At 33.8% G+C, this 22,970-nt stretch overlaps 1 protein-coding gene across 1 annotated transcript in view; it reads right to left on the bottom strand.

The window, feature by feature from the left end:
- Nucleotides 1–22,970, bottom strand: part of CDH18 (cadherin 18) — a 482,604-nt gene that overhangs the window by 95,154 nt on the left and 364,480 nt on the right. Inside the window, 1 exon segment of the mRNA XM_047731353.1 lies at nt 2,386–2,573. Within this exon segment, the coding sequence (XP_047587309.1) occupies nt 2,386–2,573 (188 nt within the window).

Genomic DNA, 22,970 nt, shown 5'->3' on the forward strand with positions numbered 1-22,970 from the left:
ATTCTCACTACCATTTACACAATTGAAACAAATTTCATCTTGAAAATAACTATTGTATGTTAATTAGATGTATGTGCATTCATATGCACACAAACCATTTTACCTTTGTTTTTCACAAACACCGTCAAATTAATTGAGACCATGTAGGGTGGTAAAATTTCCATTATTCTTAATTCCATGACATATATGGGGATGCATTTCAGATCCTTTATGTAATTAAACCATCCATCACCCTCACTTTTTGCAAACATGTTGTAACTTTCCACTTTACAAAGACCATAGTGCTCAATAGGTGAGAACTGCTCCCGTCCCCCACCTTCTGCACACCGGCTGTATCACTGCAAGCTTATCAGCAACAATTTACTTTCCACTTCTGTTGGATTTTCTCAAGAAAGGAGGCGTATCATCATAGGTTGTTTCTTTCTACCTGTGATCAAGATTCTATACAGGGTCATCTTTACCCCAGTCCATCTTTTTAAATCAATTATCCTCTCGTTAGTATGCTCAGTTTCTTGTCTCTATTGACTTTTACTCATCTGCGTAGAACCACACATTCAGTCTCTCAATTTACATCTATAATCCTCATTTTATCAAATTCTCACTTGTTTGGTTGTTCGTTTTTTAAAGTTTTTTTTTTAGATTGTATTTATTTATTTGATGGAGAGAGAGAGAGTGCATTAGCAGGGGGCAAGGCAAAAGGAGAGGGACAAGAAGACTCCCCACTGAGCGGGGAGCCCAAGTGGGGCTCAATCCCAGGACCCTGAGATGACCTGAGCGAAAGTCAGATGCTTAACTAAGTGAGCCTCCCAGATGCCCCTCTCATTTATTTGTTTTACAGGACTTCTTATTACAATCTCAGGAAAGAAAGATTAAAATGATAAAGTACTTTTTAAAAGATTTTATTTATTGGACAGAGAGAGAGATCACAAGTAGGCAGAGAGGCGGGCAGGGGGAGAGGGGAGAAGCAGGTTCCCTTTTGAGCAGAGAGCTCAATGCAGGGCTCTATCTCAGGACCCTGAGATCATGACTTGAGTCTAAGGCAGAGGCTCAACCCACTGAGCCACCCAGGCACCCCAATGATAAAGTATTTTAAGTGAAGACATCAATATTTTACATAGATTAGAGATGACTACTGTTCTATATTTAATCACTCTAAAATCTACCTTGCAGGTCCCTTTTGTAGCAACTGAAAACAAATTAATCCTTAATTTTAATCAATATAAATGATATTCATTAGAAGAATAAAATTGTATACAGTTCAAATAGAAAAATATATACAAAACACACAAAAATTATGTAGATAGCTAAATGATAGATTGATAGATACATAGGTAGATAGAAGGATGGGTAGATAGATACAGGTAGATGATGGATTCACTTCAATGTCTATGGTAGCACATCAGGATACAATTTCTCAGCCTGTGTTTTGAATACATTCTACAGCAGAATCATTGAGAGTATTTGTTAAAAAGACCAATTCCTCAGCTCCACATCAGTGTTTCTGAATAAAAATATATGAAGGTAAAGCCCAGAGATATGAATGTTTCTAGATTTCTAAGCTGAAATAATTCAATATTTAAGATACACTGCATTAGGAGTTATATTTAAATTCTTTGCTAATTTTCTGTGTTCCACTTCATTTTTTCAAGGACATAAACATATTGTACTCTAAAATCAAAAAGATGATAGATAGATTTAGTCCACTGACAAATTCTTAGCAATAAAAGAGTCAGGAGGAGGTTAATGGTTCTACTAGATCTGTCTTGATGAATCCATTACTGTCAAACAAAATCCTCTCCCAGTGAGTGTTAGCTAACATGACAGAGATTTTTACATTGGTTAGAAAAGTCTCTTAATGTTACTTGGATTAGTACAACATAGAATAATGGCATTAATAGAACTGGCAAGCATGATAAAGCTGTTATCTGAAAACAAGATGGCAGACACATTCATAGCATATTCCAAAATAGATCTTCCCACTATTAAAAATATATTTTTTTTTCTTTTTTTTTTTTAAAGATTTTATTTATTTATTTGACAGAGAGAAATCACAAGTAGGCAGAGAAGCAGGCAGAGAGAGAGGAGGAAGCAGGCTCCCTGCTGAGCAGAAAGCCCGATGCGGGGCTCAAACCCAGGACCTGGGATCATGACCTGAGCCGAAGGCAGCGGCTTAACCCACTGAGCCACCCAGGTGCCCCTATATATTTTTTTCTAAGAGTGGCTCTAAAGAGGCAGACACAGTCATAATTAAAATGTAATTACATGTTAAAAAGGAAATATTTAACATTTTTAATGACCTGACAATATGGATAATTGACACCAATGTGGATCATTCATGGAAAAATGGGTGAATTACCTAAATCAGAGAAAGTATGTTCTTTTTACCTTCTTTAAAGAAAGGATCCCTTCTCTGGTCTCTTTGTCAGTGGAGATGGAGAATATCCCAATACCATCACCGTTAATGATAGAATAGGTCATGTCAGCATTTGAACCAGTGTCTGCATCGTTTGCTTTGATTTTCCCAACAGCTGAACCAACTTGAGCTGACTCAGGAACATACAGCTGATAGTGCTCTGAAAAATATTTTATATTAAAATCACTTGCTGGTAATACGGTTCACAAAAAATATTTGACAAGAAAAAGACATGAATATGGTTAGACCACATATTCAAACAAACGTATTAAGTAACATATAAAATGGGTATGCTTTCAGATTTTAAATATTAGTAAATTCTGTAGTAATGGAATACTAGATTTACATAAACTTTAAAATATATGTAAAATAACCTAAATAAGAAGAATTTGCAGATATCTTAATATAAAATATTTTATTAACTCTACATCCCTAGGCAACAGAACAAAGGACAAGGGAGATCAAATTTGCATTCTTATGTTGAGCAAATACTAAATTAGTCAAGTTCTAGTGTAATCCCCAATGCATTTCTCCACAGCATGTGAAATTAAAATATTAGAGTGTGAAAACCTGAAATTCAAAACCTGAAATTCAAAGTGAAAACAAAGAAAAGAATATAGCATACCTATAAATGTGATTATTATTCTGATCAATAGCTTAATTTAGTGAAATGTATAAGCCATGACAAAGAGAGATAGTAAATTTATTTATGTATTTAATTGCCATGTACTCTAGGTCAGCTTCTGGAAAGAATTTGGAGTGGTTTTATAATAAAATCATAAATAAAACAAAATTATTAAAATTAATAGAAATAATGACTAAGTTAAAGAATGAAAAAATAAATATAACTACATAGGATGATACAGTATTTGTGATTGAATTAATTTTTACCCTATATATCTTAAAACACTATTGATTATGTAAATCTCATGATCTGATATGCAAAAATATATTTTTCAATATATTTTGATATTAAATGTTTACATTGAGCAATTTAAAATTTTTCAGGCTGTCCTGATACTAAATTTCTTCAGAGAGAGCTCATAGAACTTTCCTTATAGAAACTTATGAATTAGATATTAAGAAGCATAAATGGTCATGTCGTTACCAACTGTTTTATTGACAAATTAGAAATATATCTATTGAAACAACTTATTTGCTTTAGCAAATCTAAGTATCAATGTAAATCGCAGAAACCTTGAATTAAAATGCAATTGTATAAGAGTTTCAACCAAGACTAAAAGAATGGTGATTTAACATCATACATGGATATAATTAGGCTATCCAGATAAGTGAATTTAGAGCTTATATGAAAATAATTTCCCTAACCCAATATTTTGTTAGCTATGGTATGATAATATTTTTTTAAGTTAATATATCTGGTAAATGTGTGGAGTCCTCTCATTTACTTCTAAGATACAATTGTATAATTTTAAAGTGCTACATGGGGATTCCAGGGATTGATTTATATATCTGTGTTTATTCATTATTCAACAAAGAGTTTTCCCAGTTCTCCTCTATAAACATGTGAGATGCTACCTGACATTTTTTTAGTTCAACAATCCTCACCAACTTAACATTTCCTGGGTAGACTGCCCTCTTCTGTGAAACACATGATCCCTTAACCTTAATCATGTGTTTTTATCAGGATTTGTCAATTGACACATCTTAATATATTTAATTGACCTGTGAAGAGCATAAGGTCCCAATTTTACAGGACCCCATCTTTCTGCTCTCAGTTGATTTGTGAAAGGGTAGGCACTTGATTCACGATGATCCAAAGAGAGTACATTCCCCAAAATGTTGGTACTGGAACTAGGAAAGACCTTTGATCTCTCTTTGTTGGCAAAGCTATGAAATGTTGGAAGGGGCTTTGATGAGGTCATGTTTCCAATATTCATGTTAAAGTACCTAATCTCAGGGCACAAATTCAGTAACAGAAAGAAGCCATGATTTTCAGGATCTTTGTAAATATCATAATGTTCCTAGGAAGTTATGCATAAAATAGGACACTGTTCTGTTAAAAAAAAAAAAAAAAAGGAAAAAATAAATTAGACTGTATCTCTTATTTTCCAGCCCCTGAGGTAGAAAGGCTAGGATGTCAAGATCTTGGTTGCTAAGTAAGGTCTCTAAGTTACAGCTTAACTTTCCACAGTTCTATAAGTCTTCCAAAGGACCCTCAGCTAATTAAAACTGGGGTGATACACTTGCAAGCAAACGAAGTCTTAGTTCAGAGAAATCAGAAAGCAAATCACAAAATTATTACGATGGTAGTGTTACAAAGCAGGTTGTTTTTACAAAGACAGTTGCAAAAAACTGTCTAAGTTGGTCATAAAAGATCATATCCTAGATAATATTTAGATCACATCATATAAGAGGAAGCATCTCCTTGGAAGACAATCATGTTCAGGGAAAGAGCTGATACTTATTGATACATTCTAGGAATTGCAAGAATAGTAACTCTTCCACATTCACCATGCTCCATTAGACAAATTAGAATATATTAAATTAATATTTAAACACTTATGCACTCTCCATATAATTGAGAATATGTGAACTGTAAACTGTATTCAAAATGTCTCCTAATGACTAACAAAAATAGCTGATAAGATTTATTCATAAATCAAAAGAAGTTTAGGGTATTTCTTTTTAATTTCTAAGGCCTGAATAAATAGCCAAGTACCTAAAAAATGCTATAAATTCCAGGAGAATAAATATGATGAGGCTCTTTAAGAAAATATATACTGTATATGTATATAGTATATAGTTTATATATATTTTTATGTTTACATATTTTTATATATATTTACCAAAATTTAAAAAAAATGTATAGAAGAACGGTGCATCAACATCATAAAGCCTGTAACAGTAAGTTCATAGCTTAACATCATATTCATTGATGAAAAATTGAAAATCTTCCTTCTCAGATCTGGATAAAAGCAAGAATGCCTAATATTTCTACTTCTAGCCAACACAGTACTGAAGTTTTAGCCAGAGAAGTTAGAAAGAAAAAAAAAACAAGAGGAATCCAATTAGAGAGGAAGAAGTAATATTTCTGTTACCAGATGACCAAGATCTTATAGGTAGAAAGCCCAAAGACTAACACACACACACACACACAACACACACACATTACTATTAGAATGAACAAATTCAGTAAAGTTGCAGGATACAAAATCAAAACACAAAAATCAGCTGTCTCTGTATATTAACAACAAACCATCCAAAAAGAAAATTCAGAAAACAGTCCAATTTGCAATACCATTAAAAATAATAACATACTTAAAAAGAAATTTAACCAATGAGGTGAAATGACTATGTACTAGAAAATACAAAACATTGATGAAAGAAATTAAAGGAGATATGAATAAATGGAAAGACATCTTGTATTTAAACACTGGAAGACTTAATACTGTTAAAGGGTCCATATTACCTAAAGCAATCTACAGATTGGTGCTATGCCATTCTAATCACAATTCCATATATGTTTTTCATGGAAATAGAAAAACAAAACAAAACAAAACATCCTCAGAATACAGAAAATACAGAACTACAAAATACGGAGAATGAAGCAATTGAGAAAAAAAGAACAAAACTAGAAGCTTCAAATGTCCTGATTTCAAACTATATTACAAGGCTACAGTATTTGAAACAATATGACATAGCGTAAAGATACACATATAGCCCAAGGAAACAGAATAGAGATCCCAGAAGTAAACCCAAGCATAGAAGGCCAGCTGAACTTTGATAAGAGTACCAACATTAAACAACAGGGAAAAACAGTTTCTTCATCAAATGGTATTGGGAAAACTAGATATGCACATGCAAAAAAAAAAAAAAAATTTGCCCTCTATATTACAGCACACACAAAACCAACTCAAAACATATCAACAATTTAATATAAGGCTTGAAGATGTTAAATTCCTGAAAGAAAATATAGGGAAAATCTTCTTGGTATTGGGTTGGCAATTATTTCTTGGATATGATATCAAAAACTGAGGCATCAAAGAAAAAATGGATGAGTGGGGCTACACCAAACTAAAAACTACTGCACAGTATAGGAGACAATCAACAAAATGAAAAAGTGGCCTACAGAATAGGAGAAAATACCTGTAAACCATTTATGTGATAAGGGGTTCATTTCCATAATATACAAAGAATTTCAAGTCAAGAGCAAAATTTAAAAATTTAAAATAAAAATAAAAGAAGAAGCCATTACAAAACTGGCAAAGGATTTAAGAAAACATTTCTCCAAAGAAGACATTCAAATAGCCAAAAATTATATAAAAAGTTATTCAACATCATTAATTATCAGGGAAATGAAAAATAAAAACTACATGTAGAGATCACTTCACACCTGGTAGAATGACTATTATCAAAACACAAAAGACAAAAAGTGTTGGTAGCATTATGGAGAAATTGGAACCCTTACACTGTTGGTGGGAAGGTAAAATGTGGTGCAACAGCTATGGAAAACAATATAGAGTTTCCTCAAAAATTAAAAACTAGGACTACTATATGATCCAGAAATTCCACTTCTGGGTACATATCCCAAAAAACTGAAATTAAAATCTCAAATAAATGTCTATATTACCATGTTCACTGTAGCATTATTCACAATGGCTGAGATATGGGAACAACTCAAGTCTCCATTAATAGAGGAATCAATAAAGAGAATGAATAAAAAGCCTCTCTAATAAGATAAGAAATACAAGCAATTAGGAAAATAAAACCTGAGTGTGTGTGTGTGTGTGTGTGTGTGTGTGTGTGTGTGTGTGTAAAGGGGATATTCTAGTGAGAGAATTGTAGGATTAATAGAAGAGGAAATTAGAAATGTATATGTAACATATATATAAGATTAATAGAAGAGGAAATTGGAAATCTATATCATATAATACTATATAGTAATATTATTATGTATTATATATCATATGCATTATAACATATAAGAATAATATATATTAAATTGCATATATTAATTGGATATAATATTTTAAATATAATAAAAATATATATCATATGACTTATATATATTATATATGATATATATCATCATAAAAGGAGATTAAGTCAATGACTTTGGATGTCTCTGATAATAAAGATCACAAAGAATATCAAAAATAGACTTGCTATAAATTTAATTTCGAAGAAACCAAGAACTTTGGGACTGGGTTCCTTCTAAAGAGCCTAGTATACAACTGATGCTTAAGTGCTTTATTTTATTTATGTCTGACATAAAGACAACATTCACATGTACCTTTGCAACTTTAATCCAATAAATACCATTATGTGTCACATTTTAATATAGCTTGATTAACCATGGGAGGAAATATATTGAATTATCCCACAATAAGAAAAGATACCAGACAAACCTTATTCTAAATACTAATTCTAACAAAAATGCAAATACCATTTATAAAGATGTATAATATATAGTATTACCTTTAAGAATTCTGAAAGCTGAGAACCAACAATCCATAAACAATTAGATATTTTCATTTTTGAATAATAATAATTACATCTGAACCTTCATTTACCTGTTATTTATCAGAATTGGCATTCTTTACCAACTTGAAGGACAAGTTTCTCTTGGGAGAAACTTTAAAGGATATGATTCAAAATGTAAATCTTTGACTAGTAGCCTGAAGCTTTGCCATTTCTATCCATGATGTGGCTCAGTTGCATAGAAGGAGTCAGTTTACTATTTAGGAAAAAAATCCACTTTTATCTAAATAAGATTAACAAAGGCCATAATTCCTAGAATCTTGGAATACATGGTGAATGACCTTTTGCGTTTCATATTATTTTTACTCTGTAATTACTCTCTCTGGGGGAAAAAAAAAATACCCATCTTGGATAATTTATAGCACAGCCTAATCAGCACTTCTACAGTTGCCAAAATATCCCTTAGAGTACTCTGCTCAAGTTCACAAAAAGGTTATATGCTGTGTAACATTATACATTTCCAAGAGGATGAAAAAGGATTAAAAACCTCACTGCACTTTCATCCAGGCATATAGGCATATACACATATATGCTCTCACACAGTGTGGGATTATATATACTAACACATGTTGTATGAAGGCGTATCTCCGTTCCATTTATGTATTAGTGGGAGACAGAAAGAGAGACAGGGAAAGAGAGATCATGTGTTCAAGTCTCAGAAACAAATTATATAATTGGATATGTAACAACATGCACAAATTTAAACCAAATTTAAACTTAATTTTTAATTCTTTCTATTGAAATTAAGGACCGAAAGTTGAGTGTTTATAGTTGGTTTATTCCCAGATTTCTGTAAAGATGATCTTTTCTTTTATTGTAATAGTTTCATATGTTACTAACTTTTCTGATTCTGATGCAAAGTCTCATAAATTATATGCATAATTATTATAACTATTATTTTTTAAAAGATTTTATTTATTTTAGAGAAAGAGAGAGAGAGAGCATGCAAATGAAGACAGGGGTAAGGGGAGGCAGAGGTAAAGAATCTCAAGCAGACTCCCAAGGTGAGCACAAAGCCACAAACAGGGCTTGATCTCATGACCCTGAGATCATGACCTGAACCAAAACAGAGTTGAACGCTTAACTGACTAAGCCACTCTGTAGCTCCTATAACTATTATGTTTTTAAAACACCATATGACTTGTCATTTCCCGAGGTTTACACCTTTTGTTTAAAATAATATTTACGTAGTAATATTAATCACTTTATGTTTAATGTATTTGTTTCTTTAATCTTTCCCCCTTCTAATGCCATGAAATAATCTTGTATTTTCTTTTAAAGCATAAACAGCATATAATCTTTAACCAATTTGTAAAACTTCAGGATGTCAATTTATCTATGGTCACATTGATGGTTAATGGTACCAGTGTCTCCCATTTTCTAATATATTGTGGAAATATAACAGGCCGCAGGGTATACATGTGTGTGCTTCCTAAGTACTCTGTGAAATCCACTCTATTTGTGAAATGGATGTTGATAACTGCTTTTCTCTGCCCCATTCCAATTTTTTTTTTCTTTAAAAGTTCATCCTTATTTATGAATTTGCAGTCACCCATTTGAAATTTGGGGTCAGCCTAGGTTTTGTCAGCTTGTTCTGTACATGTTACTTACCTCATGCTGGCATAGTTTCAGGTACTGGGAATACAGAAAAAAACAGACATAAGTCCTCATTCTTACCAAGTGTACATTCTCATGAAGGAGAGAGAAAATGAGCAAGATACATGATAAAAAAATACATACTAGATGACACAGTGATAATTCTAAAAATAACAGATGCAGCATGTTTATTAACTGTTTATGTATTGATTAATCACCAAAATATCTCAGTAGCTTACAACAGCAAATATTTAATTCCACCTTGTTTTATATGAAAACTATGAGCAGATGAAGAGAAAAAAAAATATTTGTTTACTAATTTGTTTTCTCTTTTCTTTATCTGCCCAGAAAAACTAGTCTCTATGTTTTGTCTTTATCACATCTTTGACGATCTGAAATCCTATTTAGACATGTACTTTATAAATTTTCTGGGATTTTCAACAGACTTCCTCAAGATTTAAATTGTAAATGAAGTCCTCTTTGACTAGTTAGGCTTGTTTATTGGGTATGTTGTGTTCTGGTCTAAGGTCATCCCTTGATAGTATAATTATTGAAGTGTTATATAATTGAATTTCCTTATAAATGCATTATAGTGAACTCATCAAATTTTTAATGATGTCCATTTTTAAGTCTTTTGTCATAGTTACTATTCTGATGCTCTTGTGAAATGTATTTCATCTTCAAGGAGATTCGTGAGTAGGACTTTTTTTTTTTTAAATATTTATTTATTTATTATTTTTTTTATTTTAGAGAGAGTGTGTATGAATAGGGAGAGGGACAGAAGGAGATAATCTTAAGCAGGAATCCTTGCTGAGCATGAAGCCCAATGCAGGGTTTGATCTCAAGACCCTGAGATCATGACCTGAGCTGAAATAAAGAGTCAGAAACTGAACCAACTGAGCCTCCCAAGCAACACAGATTCATGAAAAGTACTTTTAACAAATACAGGTATTTGATATCTTTAAAATCCTAAAACTAAACTGGGTAGGAACTTCCAGAACGTGCATTCAAATGGAATAAATTTGGTTACATGGGACTAAATGAATTCAGGAAAATGATTGTAGTCTTTGTGACTCTTGTTGATTCTCTAGTATTTGCTCTTCCAAATTAAGGAAATTTTCTCCTAAAATATCTATGCTTTACAGAAATGCAGTAAAGTATTTAATTATGGGTTAATTGACGCCATTAACTTTTCTCTCTATCTGAACCCTCTGAAATTCAAAGTCTCAGGGAGTATTTCTTCTTTCACGGTAGTCATAGTCATTTGCATAAATTCAATAAAAATCTCCTCCTCATAATGGAAGCCAATTGGAAACATTGGTTGTTTTATTTTATTTTATTTATTTATTTGAGAGAGAGAGAGAGAGAGAGCGCATGAGAGGAGAGAGGTCAGCAGGAGAAGCAGACTCCCTGCTGAGCAGGGAGCTTGATGTGGGACTCAATCCTGGGACTCCAGGATCGTGACCTGAGCCAAAGGCAGTCACCTAACCAAGTGAGCCACCCAGATACCCCAAAACATTGGTTGTTTTAAAAAGACTTTGACTGGGATGCCATATTTGAGGGAGACATGCATAGACTCAGATATGACCAGACAGATAGATTTAAAGAACTAAGGTTGAATTTATGGAGCCATAAAGCCCCACTGGAAATGTTGGCCTGTTTCCTTGCTTACAGAGTTCCAAGTAGCCTTGCCAGTTAAGTAAAGAATGTTGCTTTTTGGCAGGTGCAGGAACCTCAGGATATTTGGGGACCTGAAGAAGAGGAATTCACCCAAGCTACAGATATTGAAGGCATGTCTGATGATAAGTATTTGACTTGGCTTCTGGCCTAGAGAGGATACTAAAAGTTCCATTGAGAATCCTTATAAAAAGCTCCAACAAAGCAGATTTTATTTTATTTTTTTCAAAGATTTTATTTATTTATTTGACAGACAGAGATCACAAGTAGGCAGAAAGGCAGGCAGAGAGAAAGAGGAGGAAGCAGGCTCCCTGCAGAGCAGAGAGCCCGATGCGGGGCTCGATCCCAGGACCCTGGGATCATGACCTGAGCCGAAGGCAGAGGCTTTAACCCACTGAGCCACCCAGGTGCCCCACAAAGAAGATTTTAAAAGATATGTGGTCAATCAGTATTCTTGCTGGGCTTATGTAAATAATTAGCCAATTTTGTTAAAATTGGACTTGTTTTACAAAGAATTATCCTGATTTAGCTATCTCTGGAAATGAGGGTAGTTATAGAGAGAAAAATTATGTCTCAGTAACACACCTTTGTGAATCTTAAATTCTCTTTCTAATTGTCTTTGAATGCTATTTGCCTAAATTAGATAACTTGAGGTAAACTTCAGAGAAATTGCCACAATAGCTCATGTAAAGACAATCATCATAATATTCATGCTTATTATTCTGTGGGGATGATAAGAGGATCCCATGGGCATATGATTACTTGAATAGCAGGAAAATGGGATGGATTCCCCCCAACAATTGTATAACTCAGCTATCACTGACCAATTTTGTATAGTTGGGGTGACAACATTTTTCCTTAAAAGCTGGAGTAACCCCACTTCATGGGGTTAACTATGGAATTATGAAAATAATGAATCACTTTCCTCATGACTGGATTGGATATTGCACTTAAGGATGCCCATATCCAGTCTTCTCATATTTGCCAGTGATTCCTCATAATGAGAATAGTGTTAAGGCTAGATATCACGTAAAGAGGGCTTCATGATGGTTTTATCTCTTAGCCTTGTTTTGGAGGGGTTCCCAGGAGCTGCCTCTATTGATATAAAATTGCAAATAGAGGATTTATCCAAGCATACAGTGACCATCTTTAACTAAGCTTGACATGCACAAATTCAAAAGGTGGACCTCTAAAACTGAATGGTGCCTTGATAGCCTAACTACAGCTCAAGGAGGAACCTATGCTTTATTAAAACAGAGCGTTTGTTTATACTCCAGATACCACAAAAATGTGACAGGCTTACTAAAAGACACAAATGCTCAAAGTGGCACTTAAACCATCCCTCTCTTTCCTTTAATGATTAAGCTCCTGTACCAGAGGAGCGTTTTTGTCAACTACCAAAGCACTCTTATTTGGGCTTCTTTTTCTTTTTCCTCTTTTTTTTTTCTTTTTTTTTTTTTAACATTTATTTATCTGAGAGAGAGAGGGAGAGTGAGCAGGAGAGAGAGAGCAAGCAAGAGAGAGAACGAGCATGAGAAGAGGGAGAGGCAGAGGGAGAGAGAAAAGCATACCCCCTGCTGGGCAGAGGGCCCAATATGGGGCTAATCCCCAGATCCCAGGATCATGACCTGAGCTGAAAGTAGAAGCTTAACCAACTGAGCCACCCGGGTGCCCCTCTTTTTGTTATTCTAATCTTGTTTTGCTTTTTTCTCCCATGTCTCTTTACCTAGTGCTAAGATTCCTTCAATGCCATGACTTTAAACTGACAGATGATTCTTTCTACGTAGGGAGATTCATACATGTGGTCTACTTTGGATTTAGCTGCCTCTGCCTTTTGTAACTTCTGTATGTAAGTCTCCAACTGACCTATGTTGACCCATAGATAGAGACATCGCTACACCCCTCATTCAGCAGGAAGAAATTACAGAAGATAAGACATCCCACCCTCAGCAACCTTGAAGATTTAAGGGTCAGATTTCTTCATGGGGGAATGATGTGGAGAACAAAGGCAAAAGAAATGTAGAAAAAAATTAAATTTCCTTATAAAAAGCATCCCACTGAAAGATACTTGAGGAAGGCAGTGACCTTCCTCAGGGAACTTAACTGCCTTCATGTTAATACTTTGCTCGAGGCAAAAGCAACCTTAGTTTGACATTAACCTGACCTCCAGGATCCTGTAAGTCTTCCTTAACATACCAGAATCCCTTTGGAAATTTCCTTTATTGCTACTCCTGCAAGATACATGTTAGTGATCACTCTCCAAACATATGGCCCGCTGATATACATCTGAATGTCTAATGACTAAAGTTTTACTAGATAGTAGTAAATGACTTCATCTTAACAGCAGCTAGCCCTGCAAGGTCCTGGAAGCCTTGCTTGCAAATTCCTTACAGACCTAAGCCATTCCTAACCCTCACTAACTAAAAATTACAAAATCAGTCACTCCTCATAATCCCAGTGTAGCTATTTCTTCCCAAGGGTCCTGTCCTGGTGATTTAATAAAAAAACACCTTTTTGTGTGTGTATACAAACAATACACACACACACACACACACACACACACACACACCAGAAGAAAAATATGATTAAACTATCACTCTGTTGGGATAGGCTCAATTCCAAGTGAATTTTCATTCCAGAATATGACCTGAAAAAGCAACCATTGGGAGGAGGCAAGATCATGAAAATAGAAAGCTTCTGCTTAAACATGTCATATTCTGTAGGCCAAAGTCATTGTCAAAGCATAAAGTTAAAGCAGGGACATATTTGCTACCTATAGGAAAACATGATGAAAGAGGGGAAGGAACTAACAATTATGAACAAACAATACAATCTTTCATAGTTCATCCTCCAGTCACAAATATCTGTCCGACTCTTATAGATGAAATCCATTTATCTGCTCCCACCCCCAAATCTCTTTAAACTATGAAAACAGGCTTGAATTTCAAAATCATGGATACAGTCATATCAGAGTTTGATCCAGAGACCACTGAATTAGAAGGACAAATTATTTGCTCACCACAAATTCAACATAAAAGCAGGGATAAATAAGAACAAAATAATAAAAATAAAGGCCCTATTTGAAAGGAAAAGAATGTTAATGGCTCATGGTAATTCAGTAACTGTTCCGTGCGGTCGTTATAAGGATTTCTGTCCCTAAGGCTCTGAGGCTAACTTATTTGTAAATCCTTTAAATTTGTATTTTCGGCCCTGAAAGTCATGAAATTTTTGGTTTCTTCCTCCTCCCTTTAATGTCTGTTAGAGAAGAGACATATAGATGTGTGTGTGTGTGTGTGTTTTATTTTTTTTTCTGAGCTCATCTCTTGGTAGTGTCTTATCAAATGCAGCATATAGCAATCAACTCACACTACAGACATTCTTTCCTAAAACCTCTTCTCTTAAAGCCATGAGGTTCATTAGCTATATTTTCTACCTTCCAAATTATCCCATGAAAATGTTTACCAAAGCAGAACACAGTCATTTCCTAACATCCTATAAGGTTCACTTCATACTATTTTCTTCTCCAAACATAATTCCACATAATTTGTTGTTTTGGTGTGGTGGTGACAGAAACTTGCTTCTAGGGATATAACATAGAATGCATAATCATTTTGTTAGTCAATTTCTTTTGCATTAGGAAATAAATTCCGTCTTAATAATTCATAATCACAAACATTATTTCTTCTTGCATTATGTAAGAACTCTGGCTTGGTGAAGCTCTGTTGGGCTCTGGTGTGCTTATCTCCATTAAGCACCAATGCTTTCTCAGTAGACTAAAGGAGTATCCTTTTTCTAACTTATGTTCTTCTCAGACTGGAGGCCAAGAACAAGAGAAACTGAGCCAGGGTACCTGGGTGGCTCAGTTGGTTAGGCAACTTCAGCTCAGGTCATGATCCTGGAGTCATGGGATCAAGTCCTGCATCAAGCTCCCTCCTCAGCAGGGAGTCTGCTTCTCCCTCTGACCCTCCCCCATCTCATGCTCTCTCTCTCTCACTCTCTCTCTCAAGTAAATAAATAAAATCTTAAAAACAAAATAAATAAATAAATAAATAAATAGAGCCAAAGCATTTCAAGCTCATTAAGGTTTCTGCTCAGATGTGATTCAAACCATGACATTTCACATGTCATTGACCAAAGCAAATTAACTAGCTTATCCTAAATTTAATGGGAAAATATTTTCTACTTATAGGAAAGTATGTCGAAGGCAGAGAGAGAATGGATAACTGTGAACAAATAATTGAATATACCAGGGCAGTTAAGAGAGACATCAAGATGAGAAGTCAGTAAAAGTCTATTCCAAACAGAATTTTCTAGGGAAATAAGTCAAATGAGGATGAATGTTATGAATTATTGCAATAGAAAACATACATCTTAAGTACTTTTCCAAAGATGTTCTTTGAACAGTGAACTCATTATTTTTGTTTTATCATATGTTTTTATTACATCCTCATTTTTAATGCAATTTAACTGGTTAAAGATTTCTAAATTTATAGTTATATCTCATCTTCTCATCAAATTTGAGGCCAAGTTTCTATTGTCGTCTGTACTCCATTATTGTCAATGAGAATCCCACAGAGTGTCAAATTCCTTTCTTTTCATTTTTCAAATTCTAAACTTCACCATAACACATCTAGATGATAATATTTTTCTATCACATTTGAAATTTCTTATGATTATTTGTCTAAGGCTTAATGTCTACACTTATTCTTGAAAACCTCTAGACTAGTTTATTGCTTGTTTGTTTTCTAAGATTTTATTTATTGTCAGAGAGAGAGAGGCAGACAGAGGGACAAGTAGGCACCCTGCTGAACAGGAGCCTAATGTGAGATTCAATCCCAGGATCCTGGGATCATGGCCTGAGCTAAAGGCAGATGCTTGACAGAGTGAGCCGCCCAGGTGTCCCTTTTGTTTGTTTCTTAAACACGGCCTCATCATTCTGCTGTCTTCCTCTGAAACTCCAATTATTATACATTGGAAATTGGGTGTTTTTTGTTTGTTTGTTTGCTATATATTTTAATTCTTTTTTGTTTGTTTGTTTATCTTTGGTCTCTCTGATGCATTCTGGCTAGTTTCCTCTGACTTATCTTCCAGTTTACCTACTCTGCATTCAGTTGTATCTAATCTCTTATTCCCCCAGTTTGTTTCAGATTGCAATGTCAACTCTTAATGTCATTGTCTATGTTGTGGCTTTTGTTTACTGAGAGGTAGAGTTAACCATTTTTCATTTCAGAGCAAGCCCTGGATTCATGCTGAACAACTAACTCTAGTAACATCCCTAATGAATTCCTGTAATTGTACACTTTCTCCCTTTTCTAGGGATAACAACCAATGATGTCAGGTTCTGGAACCTATATTCTGCCTTATGCTCCCTCTGGACTTTCACAACATCAGCTTGCCAATTTGCCATTTGTGCAAGTGCACCTACACCAGTACAATCACATAGAAATATAAAGCCTATTGGGGGGGGACTTATAATTATACCAGTAACAGAATACATGTAATTCCCTAAACTCTCATTATTCTTGGCTATGACACTTAGGATGCACAGAACTCTACAACAGAGCTCCAATAGGAAAGAAGCCTGAGTCCCATAATGTTCTCTATATTTTCAGCATCAGGGAGACTGAGAGCACAGACAGTACCTACACAAATATGGAACAGTGAAAGCTTACCAGCTGAAGAGGTGACTGTTAAAAAGGAGATTCTGAAGTTCATTAGATGCTGTCACTTTATACTCTAGTGCTAAGTCATATGTACTAAGCCAACCATTTTCTAAAATACAGAAATCAGTGTTTGTTTATTTATTATTTATTTATTTATTTTAAAGATTTTTATTTATTTATTTGAGACAGAGAGAGAGAATGAGAGAGAGAAAGCATGAGAGGAGAGAGGTCAGCAGGAGAAGCAGACTCTTTGCTGACCAGGGAGCCCTATGTGGGACTCAATCCTAGGACTCCAGGATCATGACCTGAGCCAAAGGCAGTTGCTTAACCAGCTGAGCCACGCAGGTGCCCCAGAAATCAGTGTTCAGGTCCACCACAATTTGTCTCTTCATTCTCTAAACTTAAGTTCATTTTTTTCATTAGAAGCTAATTTTTGTCAAAGCAAAATGTTGATAATTTCTACACCTAATTTTTTTTTGTATAATTAGATAACTTTAAAAAAATATTTTATTTATTTGACAGAGAGAGAGATCATAAGTAGACAGAGAGGCAGGTAGAGAGAGAGGGGAAAGCAGGCTCCCTGCTGAGCAGAGAGGGCTCGATCCCAGGACCCTGAGATCATGACCTGAGCGGAAGGGAGAGGCTTAACCCACTGAGCCACCCAGGCATCCCAAATTAGATAACTGTCATGGAAAAAATTAGACAATGTGGGAAGAGAATTTTTTCCCCCTAAGTGAAATGTCTTTTATATCAACCATCTACTATAGGATCTATAGCATTTTGATGCTTGGAAATATTTCAAGGTAGAATTTTCTCTTATCTGGAAAAGTTAACTATATTGAAATAATTACGATTTAAATGCCTGGATGTAAGGTTGGGAATTGCTGAGATATGAGGTGGTACAATATGTATTATAAAAGTTTAGGTACCAAGTTATTGTAGTATATCAATAAAGTATTTTTTTTCTTTTTTAGCTTCAATGTACATGAGAAATTTCTAAGTTGTATTTTACCTTATTATCAAGTTTCAAACACATCTTTAAACAGTGCTGTAATTATCCATTTTGGTTTTAAGACTACTACATAATTTTGTGTGGCAGAAATATACAGATATTATTTCATGTTTCTCTTTCTGAATGAACTATAATTTCATATGCCATCATAATGTGATCCTTTCACATAATTTCTTAGACTGTATCCATGGACTAATGATTAGATGAAGTACATTTAAGAAAGGAAGACTTGGTGAGAAAGATCAATGACATCTGATTTATTGAAGCTTTCTCCTTGTAATACACTACCCCCCAAAAGATAATATTGATTCTAATTGTTTTTTAAAAGACCCTGTTTCTTTGCTTCAGTAACTTTGCCAGATCAGTAAATAAGTCATTCCCTACAATTACCCTTGGGTCCCAAGCTACAAAAGCTGTAATCAATTTGATAATTGTATTTATTTTGACGAATTTTTTCCTTACATTCATAGTATTTACTTGGAAAAGTGACTACTGATATAAGATAAATATTTATTTATAGATGATTCTGGGGGAAGGCTGACTGATAAGTAGGTGGTTAGGCTGTGATATCTGACTTCTCCAGGGTGTCTGACATTACAGATAAGATTAACCAGAGAGTTTCTACATCTCTGCTTTAAATTGCTTTACACAGCAGATGCAGTTTACATTGGAAATATCTCAAATTATAGAGGAAAAATCCCAAGGAATCTGGGATTTTCCTGCATCTAAAAAACTTGTAATAAATATCTATCATTAATCATCATGTTAATCCCTGTCTGCAATGTTTTTACTATCTAAATATAGTATGACTAATTCTATAGTCATCTGAATGCACATTACAATGTCACACATTAAAAGGACCGTTGTCCTATATTAGTATTCTACTGTACTCTGGAATAGTATATTTAAAATTGCTTACCTAAAAAATTAAAAAAGATAAAATAAAATTGCTTACCCTATCACATTTGCTGTTACAATATGTCAACCTGCATTGCTACAAAGCTGATTATCCTCTAAGAAATTTTTCTTCAAAGCACAAGTAAAGTGGGCTACTTTTTTTTTTTTTAGCATTTGCTCACTTTCTTCATAAACATAACACAAAAATATGTGAGAAACTACGTAAACTTGTAAGTTCTAATTGAATATCATTCTTACTTTTCTTCAGCATTTTGTGAAGAATTTAGAAAAAGACAATTTGTACAGACTAATTAGTAACAATTATAAAATTTCTAAGAAATATATGCTTATTAGCAAAGCATGCATATCCACACAAAACAGGTAAGCAAAGGAATCAATCTATATCTTTTACATAGCATACAGCCAAATAGATCAAAAACAAATCATAAAATGATTGACATTTTATAACTGGCAAGTTACTAAATAGATAATCTTAAATTATTTCAAAATACTCCACTTTAAAATTAAAAGAATGTCCCATCCTTATTTATTTATAGCTATTCCCTTATATGAAAAACATGCTCTAAAATTATCTGTACCCTGTTTAATGGGATAAACATAAAATAATCTTCAATTATTCTTATTTTATATACTAAATCTCATAACATTAAATAAACACACTTTGTATCTACAAAGCAGAATGAAAATATACCTCTAATAGACCAAAAACTTGCAAGTTTTACAGTTAATTTGAGAAATCCAGCTTTCCTTTGAATTTATACTTTCAATCTAATCATATTGGATATCAAATTGACATACTATTCATGTATCATCCACGTTCTTTCAACTTAAACTTCAATGGGTTGGTGATTCCAGTCAAGACGGTGAAGTGATAGGTGTTTGGAAGATAGCTACAGAAGCTGACAGTAACATACCATGGCTACTGCAAGTCACTGGAGAGTATTCAATGTAAAAAGGCCTGGATGAGATATGATCCTTTTTTTTTTTTTTTAAAGATTTCATTTATTTATTTGACAGAGATAAAGAGAGAAAGCACAAGAGGCGGAGCAGCAGGCTGACAGAGTGGGAGAAGTAGATACCCTGCTGAGCAGGGAGACTGACACAAGGGCTGGATCCCAGGACCTTGTGAACAAGACCTGAGCCAAAGACAGACACTTAACAGTGGAGCCACTCAGGCACCCCAAGACATGATCCTTCAGAGAAAGTAAGAAAAACAATATATATATTTTAAAAGATTTTATTTATTTACTTGAGAGAGAGAGAGAGAGAGATGAGTGGGGTGGGGGTAGGCAGGGAAAAGCAGGCTCCTGCTGAGTCAGGAGCCAGACTCCAGGTTGGATACCAGGACCCTGAGATCATGACCTGAGCCAAAGGCAGACACTTAAATGACTGGGCCACCCAGGTGCCTCAACAGTATGAGTCTTTATATTGACAATGACTCAGGGTATTTTTTTAAATATTCAGTGCTAGGGGAAATAATCCAGGCAACAATTATTTTGTGGAGACAGAGATTGGGGTTCAGGGATGGCACAGTCACACAAAAAAGAACAAAGGCATGGAAAGAAGAAACAACAGAGAAATAGTCCCAAAAATGTGAAGCAATATTCCTGTGATAATTGCATATACATATACATCATGTGTATATATGGAGACTCCAAGAAACCGAGACAAAGCAAAGCTGGAAGACAAAAGAGCTAACAGAGATTTCAAAAGCCAGGAGACATTAGGAGTCAGTACTAGTTAATGCTTCAGTTGATACTAGAGAAAATTTTGTGTTTAGGAATAAGAGCTACTTCCCAGGAATAAGGGGAAATGAAACAAAGCAGTTCTAAGAAAATCTAACTAATTTAAGTAAATGAAATTCCATATATCTATAAGAAAATAACTCTGGAGGAAGATGACATAGGCAGGGACTTCTGTGTTTGTACATAATCTTCAGTCAATAATTCCAAAACAGACTCCTAATTGGGAAATTACCAAAACCAAAAGGAAACAAGATCAGTAAAAATACCCAGCTATGAAGATGATGTTAGAATTGTTAGAAAAGAGTTTTGAAATGATCATAACTAATGCTTAAGAACCATAGAAAAAATAGAGAATTTTAGCAGATACCAATAATGTATATTTAATAAGTCAAGTGAAAATAATAGAACTGAAATATTTTAATGCTGAAGTTTGTACATAATAGGTTTAATAGACTAGTTATTAGAGAATAAACACAGTGGAAAAGAAGGTTATTATACTAGAATATAAGTCAATATTAAATTTCCAGGTTAAAAAAGAGACAAAAATAATAAGTAAACATGCAGAAAAAAGAATAATAGATTTATGGTACACAGCTAAAAGACCTAGCATGTGTGCTTTTGCACAACCACTAGAAGTGATAAAACAAAACAAAAGAAATATTTGACTAAACGATGACCAAAATTTTCTAGCACTGACAAAAGATAGCCTAAAAATTCCTTATAACTGAAAAGCAGATTTTTAAGTATCTACTTCTTAGGAACACCATAGTTAAACTCTTAAATATCAAATACAAATTAAAATATTTAAAATAAGGTCCATTAAAGTAGAATAAACTAATCTACAGCAAAGCAATAACAATAACACTGATAACTGATTTTCAACAGATAAGATGGTGGTCAGCTGACAATTAAATTGTGTCATTTATTCCTAAAAAAGAACCCTTTATTTATTTTTTATAGCTTTTTAAAAAATATATTTAGGTTTTATTTATTTGACAGACAGAGATCACAAGTAGGCAGAGAAGCAGGCAGAGAGAGAGGAGGAAGCAGGCTCCCTGCTGAGCAGACAGCCCAATGCGGGGCTGGATCCCAGTACCCTGGGATCATGACCTGAGCCGAAGGCAGAGGCTTCAACCCACTGAGCCACCCAGGCGCCCCAATAAGAAGTCTTTAAATCAGAATTCTACTCCCTATGAAAATGCCCTCTAAAAAAAGTAAGAAAAATTACAAGTTAAAAAAAAAAAAAGAAAAAAGAAAAGAATTCAATGACAGCAGACCAGTACTAAAAAGAACAGCAGGAAGGGATATTTTAAGAAAATTTAGAATTTCCTTTGGAAACACAGCAATGCAAGAAAGAAGAAATACCACCAACAGGGATAAATTATTGACTTAAAAATTATTATTTACTACTTAACACTACAAAAATAATAACAATTTTATGTAGGGTTTAATATATAAGATGTCAAAATAGCAAAAAAAAAAATCAATGCAATGGGGTTAAACAGTTTTAAAGTTGTTCCATTTGTTTCAAATGATAAAATTATAATTTACAGTGAAATAAAATAAATTATAATATCTCAAACAAATACTAAAGAAAAAAAGAAATAAATTATTACTGAGGGATAAAATGAAGACAGTGAAATACATTGCTAATTCAAAGAATGTAAGAAGAAAAAAAAGGAAAATTTACAATTAAAAAAATTGTAAATACATTAAATCAAAATAAACAGTGGATATTGTGAAACCAGATTAAAATTTAAAATAATAATAATAACAGAAACTTAGTTTAGTGGCTCATATGAAACTTTTAAAAAATAAAAAGAATACACTTTGAAGGTAAAATGATGGAAAACATTATACCATCTAACCATTAATCAAAAATTTTTTAGAAATTGGTACAGTTATATTACAGATAAAATGGACTTTAGGTTATAGATGATTATTAGATAGATGTTCCACAATGAAACATTTTCAATCCAAGATGAATACATCTTGCCTTAAATCTGTGTGCATCCAGTAACATGATTTCAAATTATATCTAAGAAAATCCAAAACTAAAGAAAATAAAAGGATAAATAGAAAAATCCAAAGAAATGTTGGGATACATTAACATATATCTTTCAATAGTTGACAAACAAAAATTCTGTATAGATATAGAAAGTTGAACGGCACAATGAATAAACTTGAACTAATTTACATATGTCAAAACCTAACTATGAAGCTGCAGAATTTATCTTCTCTTAAAGTACATAAGGACACTATCTCAATGAAATACATACTGACATTTAGAAAACCCCCCAGCAAGTTTCAAAATATATACCTGTAACCAGACTAAAATGATATTACCACCTACCTGTCACAATGGCTAGAATTAACAACACAGGGAAAAAGAGATGTTGGTGAGGATGCAGAGAAAGGGGAAGCCTCTTAAACTGTTGGTG

The sequence above is a fragment of the Lutra lutra genome, chromosome 5 (assembly GCF_902655055.1).
Source record: "Lutra lutra chromosome 5, mLutLut1.2, whole genome shotgun sequence".
Taxonomy (NCBI): domain Eukaryota; kingdom Metazoa; phylum Chordata; class Mammalia; order Carnivora; family Mustelidae; genus Lutra; species Lutra lutra.